Source organism: Ctenopharyngodon idella, chromosome 6 (assembly GCF_019924925.1).
Source record: "Ctenopharyngodon idella isolate HZGC_01 chromosome 6, HZGC01, whole genome shotgun sequence".
Lineage (NCBI taxonomy): Eukaryota > Metazoa > Chordata > Actinopteri > Cypriniformes > Xenocyprididae > Ctenopharyngodon > Ctenopharyngodon idella.
In genome coordinates, this window is record NC_067225.1 from 21,264,013 (window position 1) to 21,281,036 (window position 17,024).

The 17,024-nt window shown below is 37.1% G+C and overlaps 2 protein-coding genes across 5 annotated transcripts; one reads left to right on the forward strand and one right to left on the reverse strand.

The window, feature by feature from the left end:
* The first annotated feature begins 16 nt into the window (after positions 1-16).
* Positions 17-7,717, forward strand: ccdc17 (coiled-coil domain containing 17). Of its 3 annotated transcripts, XM_051898006.1 has the most exons (14): positions 17-507; positions 1,032-1,112; positions 1,187-1,240; positions 1,332-1,461; positions 2,624-2,765; positions 2,962-3,057; positions 3,166-3,299; positions 3,988-4,110; positions 4,368-4,543; positions 5,484-5,569; positions 5,693-5,893; positions 5,969-6,191; positions 6,377-6,487; positions 6,772-7,712. In XM_051898006.1, the coding sequence occupies exons 1-14, from the start codon at positions 295-297 to the stop codon at positions 6,889-6,891; spliced, it is 1,890 nt and encodes a 629-aa protein (XP_051753966.1). In that variant the 5' UTR covers positions 17-294; the 3' UTR covers positions 6,892-7,712. The 3 variants fall into 3 exon arrangements, with proteins under 3 accessions (XP_051753966.1, XP_051753965.1, XP_051753964.1); XM_051898005.1 differs by having other exon boundaries at positions 2,962-3,299; positions 7,043-7,717; XM_051898004.1 differs by having other exon boundaries at positions 2,962-3,299; positions 6,772-7,715.
* Positions 7,718-8,390: 673 nt separating this feature from the next.
* On the reverse strand, positions 8,391-16,305 carry nasp (nuclear autoantigenic sperm protein (histone-binding)). Of its 2 annotated transcripts, XM_051898007.1 has the most exons (15): positions 16,134-16,305; positions 15,409-15,447; positions 15,197-15,310; positions 14,994-15,074; positions 14,798-14,907; positions 13,880-14,557; positions 13,630-13,685; positions 13,463-13,539; positions 13,314-13,387; positions 12,981-13,169; positions 12,684-12,856; positions 12,322-12,390; positions 9,905-9,979; positions 9,430-9,558; positions 8,391-8,589 (listed from the first exon to the last, which is right to left on the reverse strand). In XM_051898007.1, exons 1-15 carry the CDS (start codon positions 16,169-16,171, stop codon positions 8,557-8,559), a joined length of 1,935 nt encoding a protein of 644 aa, XP_051753967.1. In that variant the 5' UTR covers positions 16,172-16,305; the 3' UTR covers positions 8,391-8,556. The 2 variants fall into 2 exon arrangements, with proteins under 2 accessions (XP_051753967.1, XP_051753969.1); XM_051898009.1 differs by lacking the exon at positions 9,430-9,558.
* Positions 16,306-17,024: the final 719 nt, after the last annotated feature.

Consider the following 17,024-nt stretch of genomic DNA (forward strand, 5'->3'; position numbering starts at 1 on the left):
ACATTTTTCATGTTTTAGGAGGGCAAATGGTAATGTTTAAAATATGCATGGAAAAGATAAAAAATAAGCATAAAAATATTCAAGGGTTTGATTCCTCTTGCTCTAATTTCCATTCTTCACCACTCCCTTTTTCCAAGGTGATTGTAACCAACAAACAAACCTTCAATCAACAAATGTAGTACATTTCATTTGAGGCAGACGTTCCAACATACATATATTCCTATTTTTTTAAGAATTAATCTATTTGGGTCTAGATTTTGTTTCAAGGTTAAATAGGGAGTAATTGTTGGAGAGATGGAAGGTTTGGGGGAGTTAATTTGTCGGAATTGTAACATGGCGTTCCATTCTGCTGGACTCTTGGATAAACACAAGGCCAAATTCTGCATTGGCACAGACCTAAAAGACCCAGTAGCTCTATGGAGGGGACAAAGAGGATTCACACAAACAGAAAACGCAGCTGTGAAGATGGTGCATCCCACAAGGGCAAGGACACCTGATTTGATTATTGTAAGTAGTTGAATATGACTTAATTATTCAACACACACACACACACAAAAAAAACCCTGCAGTTAAACAATGTATTAATAAAATATAAAATGTATTATAGAAAATATAATTTGAATAAACAATTCTATATTGTTTTCCATTTCATTGTGTCCCTTTATACACTACCGTTCAAAAGTTTTGGGTCAAGATTTTTATTTAGAAAGGATGCATTAAATTGTAATAAATGCTGTTCATTTGAACTTTCTGTTCATCAAAAAAATCCTTAAAAAAAAGCAGCACAACTGTTTTCAATATTAATAATAATAAGAAGAATTTTTTCTTGAGCACCAAATCAGCATATTAGAATGATTTCTGAAAGATCATGTGACACTGAAGACTGCAGAAAATTAAGCTTTTCCATCAGGAATAAATTACATTTTAAATATATTAAAATAGAAAACAGTTATATTTAAAAATTGTACCTACTCCAAACTTTTGAACAGTAGTGCAAGTAATACTGTCTGTTTGGCTGTTGCATTGGCCAGCTGAAGGAACAGAGAAACCGCCAAATGGATCAGAGAGAGAGTTCACAGGAGAATACTGTTCTAAACAAACTCACTGAAGAGGTACAGGACCGCATACTAAGATAATAAATCTTGAGTTCAAAGAGGTTTTACACAGCATCTGTCTTCTGTTTTAGTTTCAAAAACTCAGGATCTCATTTGAACAAAACCTGCCCAGAACACAGACAAAGGTTAGTTTCATAAGCTTAGTTCTTTAATCAGTTTATATTGTGAATAGTGTGTTTTATTATCTGTATTGGACATTGTGTAAGTGTCCTTCAGGTCTTTGAGGAGCAGGGCTCACTCCAGCAGAAGGCTGATGAGCAGAGGGCTCTTGACTTATATAAAGATCATGAGCAGAGGCTGGCTGAGATCAGGACACGCAACCATCAGCTGGAGAAGGAGAGAGAGGGTACGCTTCTCTTAAATGGTTGGAGAACATTGGGAAGTAGTATGTAATAATGTTAAAAGAAAGCTGTTATTGGCATTTTTGCTTCCATGAAGAACCTTTAACATCCATGGAACCTTTCCATTGCACAAAAAGGATCTTTAGAGTGGAAAAAGGTTCTTTACATTATTAAAATTTTCTACATACTTAGGCAAAAGTAAAGTTCTTTTAAGAACAGTTCATTGAAAGGATCTTTGAGGAACCCAGAATGGTTTTTCTATGGCTTTGCTGTAAATCCCCCATTTTGGAACCTTTATTTTTTCCAGTGTACATAATTGTAGTTCTCAGCTTCCAGCACTTATGTCACGGGAGTTGATTTTTATTTTTTAATATAAGTTATTACAAAAACTTCAGAACTTTTTTTTTTCATTTGCTATACAAAGATCATATTAAAGCTTTATCCTGCCTTCATAATTTAGTTTAGTTACTTTTCAATATGAAAATCCATTTTATTACATATTACCTTAAGTTTATATTTACATTATACTAACATATTGCACAAATTGCAATCAAGCTGTCAATTTAATACAATATGCAAAAAGTGTGAAAAATATGATTAAAATGTGTATTTAGCACATTTGCTAAAATGGCTACAAAGTCAGCCATTTTGTTTCAAAAATGTTTAAAATGTTATTTCCACCACAGAATGCTATTAAACACTTCATCATTTGAGAAACAAATGACAGAATTCTTCTGTGATGCTTGGATATTGTTTGAAAAAAAGCTAAATAAACTAGTTGTGTGAAAAGTGTGTTTAAAGGGAGATTATTTTTTTTTAAAAGTCTACAGGCTCAAAATGAACCCCAAAATCCTGTCACACTGTTTCACTTAGCAACTACAAACTCATGCTGTGATTGGTTGAAACACCTCAAGCATTTTAAAGGCAGATGAACGTGTTAATGTTAATTTGTTCTGCACTACTCTGTCATAATAAAAAGAAATGTTTCTTGAGCACCAAATCAGTAAATCAGAATGATTTCTGAAGGATCCTGTGACACTGAAAATTCAGCTTTGCCGTCGCAGGAATAAATTCCATTTTAAAATATATATTAAAACAGAAAACAGTTATGAACATGTTAATGTTTATTTGTTCTGCACTACTTTATTGATGATGTGTTTATCTCAGATATCGAACAGAGACTTGCCGAGCTGGGAGGGCGGGAGAGGACGGCTCATCTAGAGGAAGTGCTGCAAGAGCTGAGGTGTCAGGAACAGAGGAACGAAGAGGTGCTGCATCAGCTCAGCTCTCACATCAACTCAATGAAGGGGTAAGAGAGAGTGGGCCCTGACAGCAATATAGTGTCGGCCCAGATCCGGCCCACATCTGGTCCGCATGTAATACACATGTATCAGATGTGGGCCAGATCTGGGCCACACTATGTTGCTGTCTGGGGGGGGGGAAACAAGGTGTGCCAAGACGCTATCAATCACTTTATGCATGTTTATACTGTGCTAATGTTGTAGGCTTAAACCAAATGAAGTCCAATCAAACCCACCAGAGGAAAAGAAGACACGTGTCTTGATCTATTCTGTGGATGGGCCCCTCTCTGCTCAGATAAGGTCTTCTTTAAGAAGCATGCAAACCATATCTAGGAACAATAATATCATTAAGTCTTGGGAGTGGGCCCCCCCCACACTAGCACTGTGGTGCATTTCTTTTTGTAACAGAGCTTTGCGTCTGGCATACATGCAGTCAGGTGGTTCTGATCCAGAGGTTCTGGCCCACATGCATGACCTTCAAGCAGAGGCTCTTACTCTGGAGCAGGCAAGACCTAGAGCTGATGGCAAGACAAAAGGAAGAAGTGAGTAAAGAGATTGAACTGTGGCTGAAATAATATATGGACACTTACACTGCTGTTCAAAAGTATGTTTTTTTGTAAGAAATTAATACTTCTATTTAGAAAGGATGCATTAAATTGATCAGTAGTGACTATAAAGACATTCATATTGTTACTTTTTCAAATTAATATTGTTTTTTTGTTTTTTTTTTAACTTTCGATTAATCAAAGAATCCAAAAAAAAATGTATCCACAAAAATATCAAGCAGCTCATCAACACTGATAACAATACAAAATGTTTTTGAGCACCAAATCCACATATTAGAATGATTTCTGAATATCATGTGACACTGAAGACTGGTGTAATGGCTGCCAAAAATCACAGAAATAAATAACATTTATGAATATATCAAAATATAAAACACTTTTGTTAAATTGTAATAACATTTTAGAATATAATTATTTTACTGTAACAAATAAATGCATCTTGGTAAGCATAAGAGACTTCTTTCAAAAACATTACCAACCCCAAACTTTTGAATGGCAATGTCGGTTTGTCAACTGTAAAGTGTCCATTTTGAACAATGTATTATATTCTACAATCTAATGCTATTACATTAATACATTTTTAAGTGTGGCTTAAGTGTCTGCATACTTTTTTGGGTCATTGTACACTATTCTTTCAGTCATTTCTCGTTTCTGTCCCAACCAGGGATGAAGTCTCCTCACAGAGTGTTGGACCCTGATGTTCTTGCTGTGGAGCAGGAGAACCAAAGGCTTGAGGAGGAAATCTTCAGAATCCAGCTGGCCAGAGAGAGGCAAAAAGGAGAACATGGTATTTCTATTCCTCAAAGATCTGACATCTTGAGCATCACATGATAAAAAAGTGATGTGAAAAAAAGTGAACTTTTCATAGAAAACGTTATTTTTGTACATGTTCTGTCTAATTTGCATGCTTAAACTATGCACTAAAAGTACATTAATATTTGATTTGTAAAAGTATATTAATATTTGATTGATTTAAATATTTTAAACATATTTGAATACTTAAATATATCATTTGAATATTTGATTTGATATTATCTGGATCAGGGCTCATTGATATCCAGAAAGACCACATCCATCAAATGGCTAGCCTCCAAGCTGAGATCGCCTTTCTAAAAAGAGAAATAGAGAAGGGGCGAGACAGAAGACCACCCAATCCTCAGCCTCCCCTGCCTATTTTTCCTGAATCTTCTATGAGCCTAACACACTCTGCTCTGACACAGGTGGGCTGACAATTAGCCAAAGCTTAATTCATTGTGTTAATGAGAGCTAATGTAATCTATGTTGAGTTAATGTGATATTTAAGGATGCACAAAATTGTCTGATACTATTTTAATGCTGTCTATAACCGATAAATGGCTGATATTTATTTTAATACTATATTGTATTAAATAAATCTAAACAAATAAATTAGCTGTTTTAAGTCCTGCAAGTGAATTTAGGCATCACAACAGTAAAAATATATAGTATGAAAATTGGATATTCATTTTGGAATTGGCTAAAGATTACATTTAGCACTGTTATTAAATTATTAGTGTTTTTAAAGATTAACTTGAGGCGAGTGGTATGATGGCAAAGTATCCAATATCTAATAAACTGGTTATCAGCCAATAACCAATTTGGTACCAATATATTGTTCATTCCTAATAATAATTACCATTCAAAAGTTTGGGGCTAGTAAATTTTTGAAAGAGATTTTTGAGAGTAGATTTTTGAAAGATGCTCATCACGGCTGCATTTATTTGATCAATAATACGGTAAAAACAATAATATTGTGAAATATTATTACAATTTACTGTTTTCTATTTTAATATATTAGTGTAGTGTATATGTAATTATTATATTAGTGTATATTATATGTAGTTTATTCTTGTGATGGCAAAGCTGAATATCTTCTTCAGTGTCATGTTCCTTCAGAAACCATACAAATTTCTTATTATCAGTTAAAAACACTTTTTGGACTTTTTTTGACACCATGATAATTTTGTTTTTTCTTAATTCTTTGTTCAAAAGAATGGCATTTATTTAAAATAGAAATATTTTGTATTTCTTTACTGCATTCTTTTTTTATTTAATGCATCCTTGCTAAATTTAAAGTATTAAAAAACCTTACAGACTTTTGAATGGTAGTGTATATATATTTTGTTTTCATAAATATTGCAGGATCAGAGTTCAAAACAGCATTCATCGATGGGTTCCCATGTAACTGATCCGATGGAAGCTCTTGGTCCTGCTCCTTATGATCCTGTGTAAGACAAATTCTCTGTCAAGTTACCTTTCTTTTTCTCGTTTGGTCCCTAAAGATGAATGCATGTCAAACTAAATGCATTACAATATGATTTAAACATAACTATATCTGAATTTGTGTACAGGGCTGGCTTTGTGATCTTCTATGACCTGGTGATGGGTTTAGAATCTACTTTGGGATCGATGTGTTTGTTGGCAGGGTTATATTGTAATGGGGAAAAGTTGGGACAGACCACCCCAATGCCACCTGTGCAGTGCCAACCATTACTCTCCACCAAGAGTCCTGGAAACTATGCCATACTGGCTTTTAAGCAGCCTGTGCCAAGGTAGCTTGGTTGAGACATAAGTATGGACACACAGCTGATATGTGTTTACATTACTGAATTTGTACTTCATTTCAGAGTACAGCCATCTCCAAATGTCTCTTTGGTCTTGGAGATCCAGACTTCTAAAGGTCTCCATTTGTACAACCATGAAATTAAGGACTTGGTTACTTGTGGCTGGGCTAAACTTGAACTTTTTGACCAGCACAACCAGGTTTATAGCGGTCACTGGAGGCTTCCCTTCCATTCTCTCCCAGTTCAAGCATCCCTAAGTCCAGCTCAGCTGAATTCTGTGCCACAAGTATGTTCACCAAATACTAAGAGCTTAAGAACCTCACTATACTTTTGAAGTCTTTAGATGCACCTGATGTTTCATATGCCTATTTCTACATTAACCTCTCCTAAGAAGTCACTTCTAGGTTAAATGCCCATAGAACTCTAATTTACTCAATTAAATCAGACTTAAACTGTTTCTTTCTTTCTAAGCTGGGTAACATGGAACTTTGTCTTCGGGTAGCAAACGCTCGTCATGGAGATGTGCAGACTCTTGCAAAGATTGACATCAACAACACCAACCAATACAAGTACCCATCAACGGTATGCAAAATATTTATCAGGATATTTACTATCTAAAGATGCTTTTTAATAGCAAAGGTTTTGATGAGCCTATACAGCAGGGGTGTCCAATCCTGCTACTTGAGGACCACTGTCCTGCAGAGTTCAGCTCCAACTTCAATCAAACACACCTGAAACTAAGTCTTACTAGGCATACTAGAAACTTCCAGACAGGTGTGTTGAGGCAAGCTGGAGCTAAACTCTGCAGGACAGTGGCCCTTTAGGACTGAGTTTGGCCTACAGCTTAATAAATGTGTCTTGTTTAGGCGGTCTCAAACACATCTGCAATCCTGGCAACCCAAGTACCATCTCACACATTACAACCCTCATCCAATCCATTACCTTCATCACTGCCACAGACAGATCATGTCGAGGAGTCCAATTAGATTTGAATGACTGAATAATTCAACCTGAATTTGATTACTGTACAAATAAATCCTGTTGTAAATTCAAAAAAAAAAAAAAAAAGTATTTCATGTGACTATAAACAGATCTTCTCTCACACATATTTTGATCTACAAACAATTGCATTTATAGGGGCTGGACAATGAATTGGTTTAGAGCCTCCTTTTGCAGCTAATACAGCATCAATTCGTCTTGGGAATGACAGATACAGGTCCTTCACAGTGGCCAGAGGGATTTGAGCCATTCCTCTTCCAGAACAGTGGCCAGGTCATTATGTGATGCTGGTGGTGGAAAACGTTTTCCGACTTGCTCCTCCAAAATACCCCAAAGTGGCTAAAAAATATTTTGATCTGGAGACTGTCCAGGCCATAGGAGATGTTCAACTTCGATTTCATGTTCATCAAACCATTGTCACATTCTGTTTGTGGCTTGAATAAATATGCTTCATATAGAGAAATATAGATTGCACTTTCTCTTTCCATTTGCACTGTTTTTTCAAATACCTTAATTCAAACTCATTGACGCCACTTTGTTCATTCTTGAAGTGAACTTTTGCCTGTATTGTGATTAGATTCACTGTTTTGGACTGCTGCCTTGAACTTGAACACAACAGAATACTTTTAAGTAGATCACAAATACAGAATGATGCGACAGCGCTTCCTGTCTGCTGTGCAACCAGTTAACGCTCCACCAGAGCCCTACAGCAGGAGACACGAGGCCACTGTATTCAACCCATTCTCATAAGTGCCGCATGTCCAAGACTTTTGGGCAAAAAAAAAAAAAAAAACGCCCTAACGTCTTCATTGTAAACTTATGCCAATTATAAGGTGTCACAATTTTTTTATTTCCATTTCATTTTAATTGTATCCGGAAAGTGATTTACTGCTGTAAAGCTGAAAGCAATACAGAATTCAATAATTAAATCAGAATTCGATTTAATTAGGGCCTGGTTTCACAGACAGGGCTTAGACGAAGCCAGGATTAGGCCTTAATTCAATTAGGGTATTTAAGTAACTTATATAAACATACCCTACAAATAAAAACATTACTAGTGTGCATCTTGAGACAAAATAATGGCTGACACATTTTAAGATATGTCAGTGCAAACATGCATTTTAGTGTAGGACTAGCTTAAGCCTCGTCTGTGAAACCAGGGGAAATATTTAAATCCAAGCTGTGACTTTAGTCGTCAAATTGGCTGGTGAGTGAAAGTTAATTTCAAACCCTGCCTGTAAAGGCTTTACAGTATGTATGTATGTATGTATGTATGTATGTATGTATGTATATATATATATATATTTTTATTAACAAAAAAAAAAAACCCTAAACAAACCACACCCTTGTGAACTAGCTCATCTTATAGCTAATATAATTTAGCTGTTGAGTTCTCAGCCCTATTAAATTATGATTCTATTGGAACTCTAGTTGTATTTAGACAGAACATTCTGTAAAAAAGGGCAAAGAATTAAGAGCGCACATGTTCACATATGCAAATATCCTTTATTGAAAGTTTACTACAATTATACAAAAGGTGGACAAAGAAAACCGGTTATTTACAGAACAAAGAGACAAAAGTTGTTCATGGACAGTATGAGGCAGACATGCTCTGCTGGTTGGAAGGTAAGTGGTCAATCAGAGGATGTCCATCACGCAGAGGTCTCCACAGAAGAATTGGCTGACTACAAGAGAAAATAAAAACCATTAATACACAAGCAGTGTTATTTTAGGGGGGGGGGGCCCAAGCACTAAAATTGATGCTGGACAAAAAGGATAAAACCAAAGACAATTCTCCAACCAACATTAAATTTAAGATAAAGAATTAAACATCCTCTCAGACACAGGACTTCACTAGTATTTGTACATGAATAAATATGCACCCAGATGAATTCGTCTGGAAGTTTGACTCTTGTAACCTTCTAATCTAATAAGGTTACAACACCATTTTAGATTAAGAAATTTCACAAATTCAATCTTGATACCACACCAAAAACTAATACCAACCTACCCAATATAAAGTTCAAACATTATTAAAAAGTAAACAGCAAGATTAAAAACAAGTTATAAGCAATAGCACATTAATACAAAAGACACAAATGAGATAAAGTGCTTAAGTTTTTCCAGGTAGGTAGTAATATTCAGGTAAGAAACATACTACAGAAATTGTATGTAATCAGTGTACAATAAACACTGCATAGTCTTCACTGTATTTAACATACACTGACTTATTAAAGCTACAGAAGCCAGTCAAGAGCACTGCACAAGACGCAAAGACTTGTATTCGTTGCGCATGCACAGACCAACCATTAGACTGTGCGAGTACAGAAAAGTTCACGTCTTGAGCATTAATGGCTTAATCACTTAAGAACTGGCAAGACTCAAACATGTGAAAATGATGCTTTTGATGCAGCAGTGACAGTTTCTGTCCACTGTCCAGAGCATCTTTCACGCTGGCCCCGGGCCATCAAACAGTCCTTGTTGTCAAGCCCTGTAACCCTATTAGAGGAAACCTATCAACTCGCCTCCTGCTCCATTTTCTCCTGGACTCCATTGCCGTTGTGGGCGGAGTCATCGCTGCCATTAACTGAGGTCTCCTGTTTAGTCTTTTTAGCATCACTGTCCTTTTTTGGACTCTCCTCGTCTGGTTTCCTCTGTGCAGGAACAAAGCAGGACAGAACACGTACTTTATTTTTTGCGCTGAACACCTATTCTCTACATGCTACTCAAGCATACATAGCCACTTCAACACCACGCCACAACTACAATATGCCAAGCCACAAAATTGCCACAGAAGCACCGAGCAACACCAAATCTCATCTAGTTGGCAAATTCAGTTCATGACCCAGCATGCAAAGTTGCAATCAGCTAAGGGAAGGGGGCAATGCAGATGTCCCTTTAGAGACAGACTACCCTCATGTAATCCAGTTGTGATTCACTTTAAGCATGCTAGTTTTTCCCACCTCTACTGCAAAAGGTGGAATCAAGATAGATACTAACCTTTTTGCGGACAAGGTGAGAAATATCAGATGCAGATTTTGAGGAAGATGCACCATCAGTAGGCCCCACAGGAATCTGAAATAGAACAGACATTGAGGGTGAGCAATATTAGCGTTCAACTGACATAGTCGATATTTGCCATTTCAGTTATCAGCACTGGCCGATAAGTGTCAGAATTTTAATTTGACAGCACAAAGAACAGCATCTTTAAATTCTTGATTTCAAATTTCTTGTCATAAGCATGTCATTGTAGAAATTACACAAGCTGCAAAAAAAAAAAAAAAAAAAAACACCCCAACTAGAATTGCCTGTGACAGACTGTTAGTGTCTTTTGCAACTGGAATTGAGCCAGTATTGACTGTGTTAAATCCTGTAGTAGGACAGTCATTAATAAAAAGCCACATTTGTGTGGCAGTGTCCGTGTTTTACACTGGAAAAATAAATAAAGCAGAGTACCGACACGTAACCTGGCAAGCATCTTCATTCACCAACTTCCAACATAGACCGCCTTGCTAAAACATGTGGGAGATGCGGAATGGATAAAAAGTAACCAAAAAAAAAAAAAAAAAAAAAAAAAAAAAAAAAAAAAGTTGTGTCTGGTCACAGTGATAATATTAGATGGCACCACAAGACGAAGATCTATTTCAGAACCAGCAGCTACCAAAATAATCTGGCTGTGGGCGCGGGCCAGATATTATTGCTGGCGGGCCGCCTGTTGCTGACCACTGTACTAAAGCAATGCATGACACACCCAAAGCATGCGCACAGAAAGCCGAACACCACCTTGGAGAAAAACCCTCACTGCTCTTGACTGAATAACTTTTGTAGCTTTAATATGAATCTAAGTACATTTAAATTTGTGAAAACTATGCAGAGTATTTTTTCGTTGTTTTACATTTGATTCAGTTTCTGTATTTTCTTTCATGAATGCTATGGTTAAATAGATGTAATGCAGGCCTACCTGAAAAACTTAAAGCACTTAAAAGGTTTTTCCATTTGTATCTTTGTTTTATTGTATTTGTCCTATTGTTTGTAATTGATAAATCTTATAACAAGTGATCAATTCTCTTCAGAAAATTTGTACTAAATGGCTCGATTCATATGCTGATGCTGGAAAACTAATCCATTCGGTCATCAAGATCATCTTCATTTGTCTTCCGAAGATGAAAAGTCTTACGGGCGTAGAACAACATGAGGGTGAGTAATGACAGAATTTTCATTTTGGGAACAAACCCTTTACAGGGTTCGTACACATTTTTACCAATAAGTCATGGAATTTAAAGTTTCATGACCTAATGTTTCATGAAATGTCTATGTATACATGTTAAATAAGAAGAAAATCCATGTTACACCCAGCATATTTTTACTAAAATAAATGACAAGCTTTGTAGTGTACAGTAGAATATGAAATATTTAAATAACGCTTGCACAGTAACAAAGTTTCATAACATAATACATCAAACCCTGAGAACCGCTTAGAAATGGATTAACATAATCCATGGGAGATAATTAACATAAATCAAGGGGAAGCAACAATGTTAAACTAAAAAATAAATAAGTGTCCAGCAACACTGTCCTTTACTTTAACTGCCATAAATTAACCTGATAACGGTCTTTAACAAGTTAACTTAATCCTTATTTGATTTCTACATCGCCCCAAAACAATCAACACCATTTATTTTTTCCATTTCTGAAAGCTTCTCAATCTGTTTTTCAATTTTGATTTAGTGCGAATTAGCCACCTTTAGCACCCACAGCACCTCTGCAGTTAAGGTTTCGTTTCTGGATACAGCACTCAAAATGGTCCCTTGTTTTACAGTGGATAAGAGGAAAGCACCGCAGCTGGGAGCGGGTGTCACGTCAGTCGCACGGGTGAAAAAGCCAGCGATTGGGTTGGAAGCAGTCGAGCACGCAGCTGTAGACTGGTGCTTTGCACCTTTAGCGTGGCTAGACAGCGCTGCCTCTCCCATGTTAGAAATGTCAAACGTTTTACGACAGTGTACATTTAGCACGTCCCGGGTCCTGATCTTTCTCCAGCCACCCCTCATACTTTTCATCATGAAGCCATACATTTTTTAATCTGCATTTCCCTGGCATTGCTACACAATACTAACGTTACCTGAAACTGCGTTACCCCACGCAGAGAACGTCACGTGACGGATCGTGCGAACGTTAACTATTGTAATTTAATATTATCAACTATATTCGAATATATGGAGATTGTGAGAAAAAAAAAAAAATTTCCATGACTTTTCCAAAACATTGTGGGTTAATTAATTTTTCCAAAACTTTCAGGCCTGGAAATTGCCATTTTAAAATTCCATGACTTTTCCAGGTTTTTCATGACCGTACGAACTCTGCCTTTAACATTACTCTTGGGGGGGGGGCAGTAAAGAAAGCACAAAGCATCAACACACCTGACTAGCAGTAGATGAAGATGGGCCACCATTTTCAGCTGGAAAAGCAGATGAAGTGGATGCTCCTGCCTGTAACAAACACAAATTCCAAACTATACATTGCCTCTAACTTTTCTTTTGCCATCTTTACAGCATCCTGGATGATACACATCCCCTACTTGATCTCCATTTTTCTTTTCATACTAAGAACAACATTAGGGATGCATGATATCAGTATTGTTATTGGACAACTTTATCAGTATTGGGCAATGTATAATACAAGCTGATGTTGGATTTCATTATCAGAAATTAATCATCAGCCATTGCAAATCATTGAACAAACCTGCATTAGGGCAATAATGTAAGTGCATGAAGCAACTCACAAGGGTCTGATGGATGGCCTCAGAAGCTGCAGCAGCCGTCCTCTGGCTCTCCTTGGCATCTTCAATCTTCTCAGTAATTTCTGGCAGTAACTGTTTCAACTCCTCAAGCTCATTCTTTTCCTCCTTTGCTGCCTCTGCACCTTCCGCTTTGTCGATCATCTCCTGAAGCATAGCTGGAGGAACACAGATGTGGTAATCAATTAAGTGTACCATGCTTGTTCATGGCAACTAATGTTATCAGCAAGCAGATATTCCAGCATGAAGACCAGCAAAAGCCTGCTGCAAAAATGTTCCTACCAAGACGGCTCTCGATGACTTTGATAGAGTTGGAGAAGTGCTTAATGGCTTGGCTGTACTGGGCTGTGTAGCTGTAAGTTGTGCCCAACTGGTAATGAGTCTCAGCCAAAAGACGACTATGAGAGGGAAGGTGTTTCAGCTGCAAGTTTAAACACTCATTGAAGTCCTCCAGAGCCTGGCTGTAGTTACCTACATGAATCAAAATGGAGAGACTTAGTGAATAATGATGATGAACTGAAGTAGTGAAATTTCTCACTTTTAAATGGTGGCTTGTGGGATCCAAAAGGGTCCTTAAAAGGATATCATTGTCAACTACTCTCTCTACATACACACCTGATTCAGCTCCAACTTCTCCAAGTTTCAGGTAAATTTGTGCTGCCATTAGCTGATCTTCTTTGCCGTCTTTTCTACAAACAATAAAAACCAGCATTTTAAAAGAAGCTTAAACAAATGCTATCAAATCGCTAGAGGTACAGACATACCTTTTATAAATCACCTTTGCGACCTCAAGCATCTCCCAGGCCAACTGCAGGTTTCCAACTTCATCCTCCTCACTTTCCTAAAAGCACAGACACAAATGATAAACCACTAAATCTATAAAGAACAGAGGGGGATGAGAAAAACAAAACCCAAAAACAGGATTACAAACCTTATCCTTTGTCTCACCCTCGGCATCCTCATCTTCATCATCCTCATCATCGTCATCTGAAACAGAAAGATGTTAACTTGCTGACAATGATTTAATGTGAAACCCCAACACCATGAACACCCTTAGTAGCACTGCAGTTTAAATCTAAACATTCTGTGGATCCACCAGCGTTTAGAAGTAAATTCACCAAGTGAAACTTAGTAATTTAATACTCAAATCTCGTGCTCCCCAGACTACCACACTTCACTACCTCCACCATCCTCTTCCATGGGTTCTTCAGTATCTTCATTTCCATTTTTCTCCTCTTCATCTTCAGCCTTTTGGGTTACTCCATTAGACACCGTGATATCCTCCTTTTTAGATGCACCTTCATCCACACCATTTGACTTCTCACCTTTTTCAGCAGGTTTTGCCTCACTTTCAGCTAGTTTCTCTTTAGCAGGTTTTGCCTCACTTTCAGCTAGTTTCTCATTTTCAGCAGGTTTTGCCTCGCTTTCAGCTAGTTTCTCCTCATTTTCAGCAGGTTTTGCCTCACTTTCAGCTAGTTTCTCATTTTCAGCAGGTTTTGCCTCACTTTCAGCTAGTTTCTCATTTTCAGCAGGTTTTGCCTCGCTTTCAGCTAGTTTCTCCTCATTTTCAGCAGGTTTTGCCTCACTTTCAGCTAGTTTCTCTTTAGCAGGTTTTGCCTCATTTTCAGCTAGTTTCTCCTCATTTTCAGCAGGTTTTGCCTCGTGTTCAGCTGGTTTCTCAATTTTAGGAAATGCTGCAACCACTTCCTTTGGCACTTCAACTTCCTTCTGATTTTCCTTATCGTCCTTTTGGTTCTTCTGCTCACCTTCCCCCACCTCCGTTCCTACCTCTGACTGAGTTTTGTTGTCTTCTGACATGGCATCATAAACCTGTGCTCGAAGCTCATCTCTGGTTTTCTCTGAATCATAGTACAAATGGAGAGAAATTTCTAGGTTACAGCTAACATCCCTCTTAACTGGAACAAATTTGTGCTTTATTCTTTGTCAATATACGCTGGCTTGTGTGGAAGACTTTGAAAACTGTCTATTTGGAGGTTCTTTGAAAACCTTTTTGCAGATGTGATGTCTAGCCTTGAGAATGTATGAAAGACAAAAAGTGATTAGTTTTAATCAACAAAAAAAGCTTTTTAGATACAAACCATCTAAGTTGTCAGCGCTTTCAATCTTAGAGTCATTTTGTTTCTCGCCCTCTTCAGAGGATTCTTCTGGGACTCCCTCTAAAGCATTACCGAGCACTGTATTCTCCATCCTAGAGAAATGATCATTAGAAAAAGTTAGAAGAATAAAATAGTGTTAAAAAAAAAAAAAAAAATCATTAAACCCTAATCCAGATACCTGGCAAGCTCCAGAAGGGCCTTCCCACACAAGAAAAAAGCTTCTCCACATTCATCAGCAGTGTCTCCGTATTTCTCGGCTCTTAGCAGGGGGGAAAAAAATAAAATAATTTACAGACCATAAATCTAATATTAAAAAGTATCTGGTACACTTTGAACGGATGACACGTTCTAATACATGCATTATCTCCCTTCACTACTCACAGCATGGCACAAGCCTCCTGGAACACACTGACTGCAGACACAACATCACCCATCACTAAGTGCCGGTTGCCTGTGCCAATCAGCTTCTTTGCTTCCTCAGTAACATCGACGGAGCTGCAAAGTTCACGAATATGTGAGTGTAACGAACCTCAATGGTTACTTTATTGAAATGAGCAATTTAATAAAATGAGTAATCCCAGATACCAACTCACCTGTCTGCAGCGCTCGAGGAGCAAGGTTTCTCCTCCATACTGCAAAGATAAACAACACCAAGAGTCATACAACTATTAAAAATACGGTTTCGTCTTAAGAAGATCTCTAACGGGAGTAAAACCGCACTAAAGTTTGTTTACAAAAAACAAACAAAAAGTTCATGTGCGGAGGACCAAAGTTAGCGCGATGCTACGACTGGTATTTATCGACAGAGAGCTAACATCTACACGCGGACATGAATGACACTTAACATGACCGTTTAATATCAGTATAATAACCAAAGTATTTAATTTAAAGTGTTATTGGTGTTCTTACCGCCACCTTTCAAACTTAACCCTCGACTTTAGCGCGATTGCAGCCATTTCATTGCAGCGCCAAGCTCACTGACGGGCCATTCAGGACTGTGCGTGAACAAAGCGGGAATTTCCTAATTTAGGATGTATAAACAAGCTAACCGTTCATATTAATCCTTCTCCCGCCAACAGAAAACAACCAAACACATCACGGCAACGGGAATCAACGGTGATGCCATCCCGTCGCGTGCGACAATGTCCGGGCGCGGGAGAAAAGCGAATTGAAGAACGAGCGCGAGACATTTTTCCTGACAAGAATGCTGCTGCTGCAGCTTTGTTATCAAACGAAACCAGCCAAAACCTCTCACTTTGACTTCCTTAAACTTATCTGGTTACTTCCCATGCTTGGAAATTTAAAAATGATATTTTACCTTTCGGCAGTTGAAGCAGCTGCTGTTTCCTCGGGCATTTTAATGCGTTAAATAAACTAAGCCGTAATGTACTATTGGATGATGTATGTGTGAAGATGGCAGGTTTGTGAAGCTGCTCCTGAATTAGTCTTTGTTGGCGCCTTTAAATACGGATACAAGCTGTACTTCCGCTGAACTACGACCCTATCATAAAAACGCGGGAGAATACATTTAAAGGGCAAGTACCCGTATTACGCCACCGCTACAGCCACAGGCACAATATATTAATAATATGTCTCACTGGACAAGATAAATGAAACGTCTATTTTTATCCAGATTTGGTGAGTCTCATAAAATTAAAAAATTATATTTTGCACTTAAGGTCAACTTGAAATTAAAATAGAGTATTCACTTTCTCTAAGTACGGTCCTAGTGTTATTGTGAATAAAATATAAGTTATAGTTTATTTTATTATTATATATTCTATTATTTTATATTATATAACGAATGTTTTTATTTTTATAATCCAATAAGATTTTTATTTTTTTTTGCACTGTGTTATTGTCATGATTACACTTTCTTCACAAAGTATTTTTTATTGTAATGGGTGTCTAAATTTATTATTATTTTAATTTTAAATTTAACTTTTGCATTATGGTAACGAGAATCTCCTAACGAGAAAGGTACACATTTTTTTTTTTTTTTTTTTTGCAGTCTATGGTATATCTATACACACACACACAAACATATATAATTTTTATTAAGCAAATATTTATTTGTTAATTTTAGGGGTAATAATCCAGACATATTCTTGACAGTTTTCATAAAATTGACCCTTAAACACAAATACATCTAAAATAAGCTTATTCATAAAGTTCCTTTCCATGCTTGGCAAAAACAATCTAGCACACA

Bases quoted from the DNA above. Each gene is read 5' to 3' on its own strand.
- ccdc17 (XM_051898004.1), top strand. From the start codon at position 295: ATGGAAGGTTTGGGGGAGTTAATTTGTCGGAATTGTAACATGGCGTTC. The intron at 508-1,031 runs GTAAGTAGTTGA...TGCATTGGCCAG, and splicing joins GGACACCTGATTTGATTATT to CTGAAGGAACAGAGAAACCG. The intron at 1,241-1,331 runs GTTAGTTTCATA...AGTGTCCTTCAG, and splicing joins TGCCCAGAACACAGACAAAG to GTCTTTGAGGAGCAGGGCTC.
- nasp (XM_051898007.1), bottom strand. From the start codon at position 16,171: ATGCCCGAGGAAACAGCAGCTGCTTCAACTGCCGAAAG. The intron at 14,908-14,993 runs GTATCTGGATTA...TCATTTCTCTAG, and splicing joins GCCCTTCTGGAGCTTGCCAG to GATGGAGAATACAGTGCTCG. The intron at 14,558-14,797 runs GTTTGTATCTAA...ACTATGATTCAG, and splicing joins AAGCGCTGACAACTTAGATG to AGAAAACCAGAGATGAGCTT.